Here is a 10,639-nt window from a genome sequence, read left to right on the forward strand (position 1 = left end):
AGGACTAATTTGTTATATGCACTGCTTATAACAGAATCAGCAGGGAGCAAAATATTCTCATCACCCTGACATTCCAACGCATGTTTCTATCTGTGTTCTGCTACATGACTCTCTACAACCCTCTCCAATCATCAGGCAAACTCAGACCCTTTCCACACAATGGATTCGGTTCTATTCATTTTACATTAAATATCTGAATTCCTGGCTTCTTTAAAATCATAGAGCTATGTCACTGACTTCACTGGGCCAAAGTTTGATTTTTTCTTTCTTTTGTAAAGTCATTTCCCCATTAGTTATGTACAGTTGTTTTTAATCCTTTCCATATTTTTAAGTATCCAATACTAAACAGATCATCATCACTACAAGTTTAATCAAATGCACCAGTTCAAAATTGGGAAAAATGTATTTTCCATATATATTATAGAAACAATAATTCCTCAATCAATTTAGCTCATCCAACAATTCTATAAGATCCAAGTTTATTCAAAAGCCTTGACAGTGCGTCAGAAAATGCACGAAACAATTCATGTAATCTTTAAAGACAGAAAGATATTATTCATTTCTTTGTAAATCATCACTACACATGACATTCTCGTAAATTTCAGTGTGCTTGATATCTTGCCCCCTCACAAAGCCTGTCACCTCACTTCCCTCCTCACTTTCTCTGCACTTTTAAAAGGCAGCATCACAACTTCCTAATGTTCTGCAAATTTTGCTTAGCAAGTCTGTATACATCAGGTATAATTATCATCACACATCCTGATATTTTGCAGACTGAGCACAATGCCTTCCAGGGGAACAGCACTACACTTAATCATCATCCTTCCTCATTTAGAGCTACTCAGATGTTCATTTGCAGTTCTCACATTTAAAAATGAAACTTAATGAGATCTCATTAATGGTATTCTGGTAGCTTAACCCTCCATTAAAGTATGAGGAACCTACTTGGTGGTAGTGCCTCATCCACTCGCTGGTACCGGCTAACATCCTGACGTACTGAAGGCAGTGACCTCAAGGGCTGATGGCCATTGGCTTGAGCACCTAGAATCAAAACGCCCACCAATTATGTTTCAGTCAATGTGGGTAAAAGCTACAATTGTCTCTGAAGTGAACAAGACATGCTAAAACTTCTGTAGGACTATGACATTTTAGGATATACCTAAGAGTCATTGGCTTTTCTGGCAAAGTAAGTCAAGTCTACAGTTCAGGGCGATTTCCCTAGCATACTCCACAGCTCTTGTCTAGAAAACATCACTTCTTGGGACACACCAAATCCTCCTGTGACCAAGAGAAAGACGCACAGACAGCCATGTGCACCCAAGCCATATTCCAGCAAAGGACATGGCCATCACAGAAACCTGATGTGAGGTGACACTGCTCATTGATTTTCCTTGATGCAGCAACATTGATTAGCTAGGATCTGACTGATAACTAGGATCTGACTGCTAGTAGAGTCTTAAATGTCTAGAAAATGATGCAAAAGAATGTGTTGTATTGTATTTGTTATTTTAATACCAAAATTATTCTTTCCAAATCAAAGAGTAGCATATGGGGAGAAGAAACGAATAGACCTATGATTTTTCTCCCACAAACAGGTATAACCATAACCAATACAGAAGTAAAAGTACTTGCAGGGTTTAAGGAAGAGAATTTATCTGTGCTTACCTCATTTTCCCCCTCCCCTTCTAACAGAATCACAACCTAGTGTTCCCTGAGATTTCTAGTGCAGTATTTGGCAGTCAAAAGTGAAAAAATAATTTGCTCTTCAGGATTATTAATTTTCAACAAACTTTTAGGATAAATATGATTTAATACAAACGCGTCCAGAACAGGATGTACTTCAAACACAGGGAAATTAACCAAAACGTCTGAAATGTTATTAAAAAGAGGCATCCAGAAATCCAACTTAGTTGCATGCACTTGATCATACCCACTTCAATCCCTGAAGAAAGGGAATGGGTAATAAACTGTCAAATTAGCTTGAAAAAAATCTATTATGGACACAAGTCAACTTTCAGTGATTTTAGTGAGATGCAAAATCCTCAACTGTTAAACTAATCTTACAATTGGGAATAGCTTTACAGTCTTGAGTAAAGCATTCCTCTCTGCCCATGATTCCTGCTGTGCTAGGATGTGCCTAAACTGACAATAAAGTGCAAAAGGTAAGACAGTAGCTGAGGTGTGACTAAAATAACTCTTTTTTCAGATTTTATTTTTTAATTATCCTTACATTTTAGTGCTTATATATTTTTTTTCTTCCCCCTATAAACATGCTGGAGAAAAGATCTAAGTATGAATTCTAGATTGCGTTATATAGTTTGGGGATCCATCTATGACCTCCCAATTACCATTTTGATTAGCAAGCAAGACAATATTGTGCAATACTTTCTTCCTCTTCATTCTCCTTCTCAATACTCTCTCAAGAATTGAAATATATCCAATTTCAAAACAAATGTCTTGTTTTGAAATATTTCAGTTTTGATGTTTGTCTCTTAAACAAATCAGTGTCTCAAAGAAAGACAAATCATTAAGGATAATGAAATCAAGAAATCATTATCTTTATTTTCAGATGTTTGTTTTTAAATAATATTTTTTGACTGCAGAATGGTCACTTCATAAAGTGCTTCTACAGATGTTACCTCCAGTAGCTCCTTCAACCTCTGCTGTGGCACCCTCACAAGGTGCTTGGGCTCCTTCCATTTCTTCATCCTGAGACTGGCTATTGGCAGCTGCTGCCTGCAGGCTTCTTCTTCTTTGCCAGACTTCTTCTGCATCCTCTTGGTCTTGTAATTCACCTCCCTCAGCCTCCTGTACTTCCCCCTGAGGTAACTGTACTGCAGGCAAAGAACCAGAAGTACTTGGAGAGTCCTGTGTTTCAGCAACTGGCTCAGTCCTGGCCACATCAGTGGCACAAGCTCCCTCTTCTTCTTCCTGAGAAGAAAATGCTGGAGTCTCAGGAAACCTGGCACTTTCAAAAGAACAGCGCATTTCAACTGAGGAACGCCGCACAGTTGCACTTTCATTACAAGAGCTGTCTGCCCCTTCCACATCACTCTCCCCTTCCTGCCGGGTGCTAGCCTCACTGACACTTTCTGTGCGAGCAGGATCACTCTGCTCAGTTTCTGATGACAGCTGGGAAGGTTCAGACCCTTGATCAATAGATTCACTAACACTAATAGTTTCACTAACACCCCTTCTGCTCCCAGCAGCAGCATCAGCAGCTCCTGCATCTGTACTACTGGAAGGCTGCTCTGCCTCCTGCACAGCATATGAGTCACTGCCAGCCTGCTCTGCCGGTGTTTCACACTGAGAACCTTGCAGGCTTTCACCTTCAATTAACTGTGATGGTGGAAGCTCTGGGAGACTCTCTGGCTGGTCATCAGTTGAGGACAAAGGAGCTTCAGAGGCTGAAACATTTTCATTTTCTGCAGGCCCTTGTGTTACCTGATCTGATGAGTAAGTTGAACCATTTCTTTCAACATTTCTTGTAGCACCATTAAGCATTACTAAGCCACCATCATCTTCCAAGGAAGATGGGAAACCCAGGTCCTGATGTAGCTCATGCTCCTCCTCATCTGAGTCAATGTGAAGCATTGCATTAAGTCTTGTGTCAGTAGGGAAGCTACTCCTCAGTTTTGGGGAGGCTCCACGAGGACGCTCGCCATAGGCAGACGTCCCAGGTCTGGGATGATTATTGTGTTCTATTGCATCCAGGTAGTCATTCAGTGAGTCCTGGCGACCTCTTGTAGGTGATGATCTTGAAGCACCAGAGGTTAATTCATCCTGATCTGTTTCTAGTGTTGTACTAGTCCTTAAAGGATGCCTCTGGATTGTTTCTCCGGAAGAGTCCTCAAGGACTGGACCATTGGAACACACTGTGGAAGTATCGTGATGTCCTGCTGGCATGTCCTCATCATCAGAAGGGCTGCCCAAGTCTCCATTTACAGAGTTCACACCTAGCAAAGTGCCAACTGTTTCTGGTGAAGCATCTGCAGGGTCACAAAGATTGAATGTGAAATATGTAATGCAGCCACCATCAGTTCATTCTACTTTTGCAGCATCACGGAAAAATACAAATCTTTCAAGATGTAGGCTTATTTTAATCAGACAACTAAATGAAGAAAATACAGTTAAAATAATGCAGATACCTACACTATCGTAACAACAATCACAGAACTTTCTCTGTACAAATCTATCCTAGTCTTTAGCAAAATTTCACAGGCATAAAATATTACTCCCATTTTGCTTTCAAAAGGCACAGGATTGCAAAGCATCTTGCAAAACTGTCTGTAAAACCAGCCTCACAAAAAAAAGGAACCAGTTTTCTACAGCATCTCTCTTACACTCAGCAGTGGGATTTATATAAAAACTACTTGTCCTTAGCACTACACAAACCAACATCTAAGACCGCATTAAAAATCACAGACTGTGCACAGATGTTAAATTCTATACACAACAGTTATTTTGAGTAAATCAGACTTTTGTACTGTAAAGAATGAGAATCTACCCAGGATAAATGAATGAATGTTGGTGTTTTGGAAATATAATCTCCCAAGTCATATCCAACATATCTAAAATACGAATCCCACAAGCAAAAAGCAATAATAGAGGCCACATAACCAAATGAGACACTTAATTTTGATAGATAATCTTAGAAATACAAATATATGTAACTACTCTTCATAAAACTATTTGGAGACTCAGGTCACTGCCAAATTCTCACCTTCATGAACAGAAGATGTGATTTCCACTTTGAACTGGAGATATCCACTTACATGATCTGCTGGCAGCCTTCTACCAAGATTATAGCTGAGAATCTGGTCTCTGCAAAAATAAAGGTATTGTTGACTTTGGGGTTGCCTTTTTTAGTTTCTTGCTTGTTTTTTTCAAATTTTAACTGGTTTTATTTTTCCAACATTTTTGAACATTTTAACCACCACTTTGGAAACTTAAAGCTGAAAACTGTTTTCAAATTGAATTTGCTTTTTTCCAGTTTTGCAATTTGTTACTTTGATGAGAATATCTGTGAAAAAGGAGGCCAGTCGTTTATATCCTGCTTTTTGTGCAAAAGCTTGATGATGCTGCCATTCCCTCAAATTCTCAAGGAAAAATACAGACATTTTCTTTTACCATCATTTCTCATAGGCCTCATCCAGTGGCCATTTAAGATTAATGGCAACTCATCAGCTTTGAGTTAGGTCCTATGCAAAATACATTGGAACAATTCTGTCTCTCTCTTCGTCTTTTGATAAATTATTTTTTCTAATCTGCTAAACAGAACATACAACTGAGAAAAGACTCTGACAAAACAACAAACCCTACACTTACTACATTCTCTTAAATGTGAAATTACACACTTGCTTACATTGCTGCATCTCTTGCAAACCTCCAGCCGTTTGCTTCATCTCTGCAAAATATCACAGTGCCTAAACACCAAGTCCCAAGCTCTTTTAAGTATGTATCGTTTTCCAATGGTCTACTTTGATCATCCATTTGACTGTACTGATACCTACTCCAGTAATCATCTCGAAGTATAAAACACCTTAAAAATGTTCGAGTTTCTTCTTTAAACAATAGATAGCTATCCAAAAAATGAACAATTTTTTAAAAACAGACAAATTTTGAGTCTCATCAGTGCTCTATTCATAGCATGAGGCAATTTTGTTATTACTACCAGCACTGAAAAATAAAGATTCACAGCTTTGCAGTTCTGACCAACTAGTTGATTAGATATTAAATCTCCCAATGTTATACTGACAACTAAAAATAATTGAGTTACAAAAGCGAGAAAATAAAACTTGCTTGTTCTAAAAAATTTGCACACAATTATATAGCATTATGATAATGCTCTGCTTCTAGGTTGGTGAGCCATAGGTTAACATTTTTGTGATGGTAATGATTTTTTGTGTAAAGACACCAGAGTTGGAAAAAAATTACAGAGAAGCATAAGTGCAAACACATACACATGCATTCAGAATGGGGTGAGAAACACCACCATCTTCCAATTAGGCGTTAAGGATATTAAAATTCCAACTAAATATCTTACTACAGTTGCAATACAAATTGTGACTGTGCCAGTAAGCCAGAAAGGCTGCTCTGTGCCGCAACCTATATGTTGAGTCTCCATCAAGCATTAAGAATGTATTAAGTTACCCAATTGCATGCCTCTCCAACAGTCTCTGAACTGGTATGGTTAACTTCCCAAGAAAGCGTTTGATGATTGGACGACTTTTGGCAAATTTGTCTTTAACTTCAATTTCCAGGACATCTGTTAGAAGTGCAACAAAAGAATATTTCTGGAAGGAAAGAACATATTTGACATGATATCAATATACCTTTATTCAGAAAGCATGAATGCAATTACTACTAGCTTGCAGTGAACTCTGACAGCATTAACTGAGGACTACAGTGGTTTCCATACTATAAAATAATGTCAACACCACTATTAAGCACTGCATTTTTGCATATGTAACTAGCTAGAAAGCAAAAAACTTTTTACCATTCCTAGAAAATATATTCTCAGTAAGAAGCTGTATTGGAGAAAAGCACTTTGATGGTCCTGTTCAGAACGGAGAAAGCAATGTGTCCTAGTGGCTGCCTCAAGATGGATAGCAGAAATAACAAAGATAAGAAATCTTCACTATTAGAGTATAGAAGACTAGCAGGGTCCGTGCAGAAAAAAGGAGAGTTTCATTCCAGTCACATTTAGCAAACTTTCCTTCCAACATCCTGTTTTGTGGTCATTTTTAGTATGTTACAGGATATCATAAGGCAATCTGTAGGCCATATTTTCATGAGCACTGAAAATGAAGAAGGATAATTTTCTGTAGATTTTCACCCCAAAGTTCAAAAATTTTCCCAATAAGCTCCAACAGTTTTTCCTGAACTTGGGGCCTTTATACAAGATGGCATTAATTTATTAAAAAAATTGTTACGTCTGGTAAGATTTCCCTTCCACCATTCCCTTTGAGGGAACACTGTCACAGTCACTCTCTTCAGCCTAGCTTCAAATTTCCTTATGTTTATGAATAATTCATACTTGACATCTGTGCTGTTCTGCCAATCCTGCCTGCAAATGGTGAAGATTCAAAAGTGGTACTGGGCACATATGTGAGCAGCCATGTCAGCAGGGATGCATGCATAACGTAATGTTATGACAAATTCTAACAAAAAAGCAGGCTGAGGAACCTCTAGATTTTTTAAAAATTCAAACAAAAAAGGCATGGGTAAAATCTACTGAAAAGCCAAAGTCATCTGTTACACTTCCACTGTCTGCCACCTTTAAAACCTCTGAGAAAATCAAAAGCTGAATACAAAGTAATAAGCATCTAGTTAGCTACATTATAATGTATTGAATAAGAAACAAAAGAAGGAATAACTCTTCAGCTCAGTTGTAGACAGTGGCTATAAATGTTGAAAAACAGTAATTAAATTAGGTCAGGAATAAAAAAAAGCATTATCATGCTGGGTAGAGCTGTGATAAATATGAATTAAAATTTGTGTCTCGGTTTGGTACAAAACTGCAATTTTGCAGAAAGGAGTAGATATAAAATTGGATCAATTCTGCACCACTAGGACAGCATATGTAATGAGATCATTAGCTGGTATCATCAGAGATTGCTACAGGGAAGATACAGCAGTTAAAGCAAGCTGATATAATATGTACACCAGTGAACGTTATCACTTTTCTAATAAGCTTCAAAAAACAAGGAGAACTGAAGGGGAAAAAAAAGAGCAAGAATAGTTTTTCTTCCTATTTACTGAGTAAAGAAACAAACTGATAGAAAGGTGAGGAATCTATTTAGAGACAACAAGTCTAGTTTTTAAAATCTTAAGTTTTCCACAAATCCAGAGTCTTTCCCACAACGGAATACTCCGGAGTAGTGCTAATGTTGGCCCCGCTCCATCTTTTTTAACTGTTTCTTTAATTTAATAATAATAATAAATTATAATTTCTGGAAGCATCCTCATAGTCCAGCTCAATTTTCCAATCTTCCTAAAGAATATAGTAATGTTCAAATAATACCATAGGCATCTGCTCATTAGAAAACATGCACAGACCAAGAAGGTTGCTAGCCAGTCCTGAAACATTTACAAACTATTGCCACTTTCCCACATAAGGATTTCAAAGATGTGGCCTTGCTCTTCTATGCTGAGAAAGTTACAGGTAGTTAAAGTTCCTTCTCTGAGATCTGCTCAGCTCACCCAAAATCAATAAATCAGAAAACCTTGGGTCTGCCCAACCACCTTCTGCCCCCAGTCCTTTTTAAGCAGCACTGTGATGCCTCCCCAGGCTTTCCCTTCCACAGCAGCATATACAGAGTATACACCAAAAAGCATCTGCTCTGCCTGACAAAATTGAATGCTTGCCACCTGCTACGCACAATGAGGATATCATTTCCAAATAAGCAGTCACTGCCATCACTAGGCACAAATGCCCACTTATTGTACCTTTTCTTTAAGAGTCATTTCACAACATATGATTCATTTTAATTAATTTATTTTTTCAATTTCAACTAATCTATTGGGCTGCTGAGTGATTCCAACTCTTTTTAGCAGAGAAGCAAATGAAGAACCTCACAGTCGTACCGCTTAAACACAGGGCATAATCACACAGATGATAGCTGTTTCTATCCAACAACAGGGTTCCTAAAATTACTACAATTTCTGTGTCAGTTTAAATAGCTAGCTACAAAATAAGTTCCCAGCCTTCAGAGAGTAAAGACTGATGCATAAAGAGAAAATACAAGCCTGGTACACTGCATCAACTTGCAGAGATCTCACAAAAGGCATACGTTACCTCTCTGTGCCAAACAGGGTTAGTTGTGTTACTGATGATAGTCGATCTTCTTTCCTGACCATGATGAGCAAATGTAGGAAATGTACTTTTCTTGCCCGGCTGGATGGACATCTTTAAATAAGGATCAGGGTTGAAGAACATGCCCTTTTTAAGTCCAACTGCTCTAATATCTTTAAAGCAAAACAAAGAAAGACAAAGGAATGGAGTGAATGTAAGCTAATTCACAAAATAGTTCATTTTTAAAATATTACCTAGGAAATCAATTCACATAAACCACTAAATAATGCAGTTTGAAATTACTCATAGAGTAACTGGATCCAGTGTACAGAAAATGATTGAAGCAGGAAGTCAAGTGCTTTCCCAAGAGGATATACAGAGGAAAAGCAAGGACATCCTCACTTACATTTTGCCTTCCAGTCATTCCTAAAACAAAATTACAGCGTGAACTTTTAACTGAGGTACAAATGTTTTTCTCAGTATGTAAGGTATTTCTACCCTAAAACAAACCATTCATTATCAAGGTTGTTCTGGATTATGATGCACACTTCCTCTCAACTTGGGAATAACCCATCCCACATAGAAGGAGGCAAGGTTTTCTGAAAATGCTTCTTTGTTCCTAGAGAACAAATATCACAGCCCCTGCAAATTAAGTCTAAAGAATACAGAGAAATTCCCAAAACAAGGCATTTTAATTGTTTTCTTTTCACAAGTATTTCACAAACCAATCATACAAAAAAAGCTGAAAAATCCAGACCTGTACATTTAAGGAGTATAGCATGAAACCTAGGAAATAACAACACTGAATCATGGTTCAGATTGACTTGCCATGATATAAAGTTTAACATAATATTATATTTAGAGCCACTGTGCTTGTTTCTTACCACAGTCACACAAGCAGCCAGGACCAGAATGTTCATCTTAGCTTCAAAAATACTTACTTGAAAGACGTTAGACAATTATCTTTCATCACAACTTGCAAAAAACAGAATGTTCTCTGATTTGCAAAATAAAAATCCATTAAAGATAAAATTTTGTTTAAAAAAAAAAAAAAGACATTAAGATAAGAACAACAAAATGCAGACTCACCACATTCTGGATGAGCAAGCAAAAACATTCCAAAGAGCACCTTACAGACCTACAAGTCAATACACTTTTGAATTGAATTCAGGGGACTCCTCAAGTTGAGTCATAACATTCTGTTAAACACAGGTTTTCAGATCAATTATTTTGATAGAACATATTAGTTCTATCCTGGTAACTGCTGCAAGACCATAGCAAAGAACATTTTCTTCAGCTCTACTCCTACAGCCCCTAAATGTTTCCACTGCCAGCTATTTATTGAGAAGCAATTTTTTTCATATCTTTACTCAAGTCGAATATGCTGCAGTCACACAAAATTTCCTGTGGAATGAAGTGTGAATCAAAACAAGCATAGCTGGTAGACAGTATCCTTCAGCTATTTTTCTGTATGACAGCTTAGCTCTGTTGTAAGAAAAGATTTTTTCCTTCTCCTTTCCTTTTCCTTCCTTCCTTTTTCTTGTTACTCCTTTCGTAAAAGTGACAGAACCAGCTTGCATTGTACTTAGAGGCTATATATTTAACCTTTTTTCTTTGCTGCACCAACTAGAAATTGCGCAAATTTCTCATGTCAAGATCCATCAACTCAGTTTCTTTTACTCCTGGAAATTCATGATTCTGACTTGTTTTCAAACAGAAGTTGTAAAGATTTGATATCTTTCAAGCCACTAGAGTGTGCTCCTACAGAAGCTAAAGAAGAAAAGCACTCTATTTTTGACATTTTTTAAAACAGCAATTACTTTCTTTCTTTTTCTCTTTTTT

At 37.4% G+C, this 10,639-nt stretch overlaps 1 protein-coding gene across 1 annotated transcript in view; it reads right to left on the reverse strand.

The window, feature by feature from the left end:
• Nucleotides 1-10,639, reverse strand: part of HECW2 (HECT, C2 and WW domain containing E3 ubiquitin protein ligase 2) — a 106,801-nt gene that overhangs the window by 47,821 nt on the left and 48,341 nt on the right. The window contains 5 exon segments of the mRNA XM_031554144.1: nucleotides 946-1,041; nucleotides 2,640-3,989; nucleotides 4,724-4,824; nucleotides 6,154-6,296; nucleotides 8,801-8,970. Of these exon segments, the coding sequence (XP_031410004.1) occupies nucleotides 946-1,041; nucleotides 2,640-3,989; nucleotides 4,724-4,824; nucleotides 6,154-6,296; nucleotides 8,801-8,970 (1,860 nt within the window).

Source organism: Meleagris gallopavo, chromosome 7, assembly GCF_000146605.3.
Source record: "Meleagris gallopavo isolate NT-WF06-2002-E0010 breed Aviagen turkey brand Nicholas breeding stock chromosome 7, Turkey_5.1, whole genome shotgun sequence".
Taxonomy (NCBI): domain Eukaryota; kingdom Metazoa; phylum Chordata; class Aves; order Galliformes; family Phasianidae; genus Meleagris; species Meleagris gallopavo.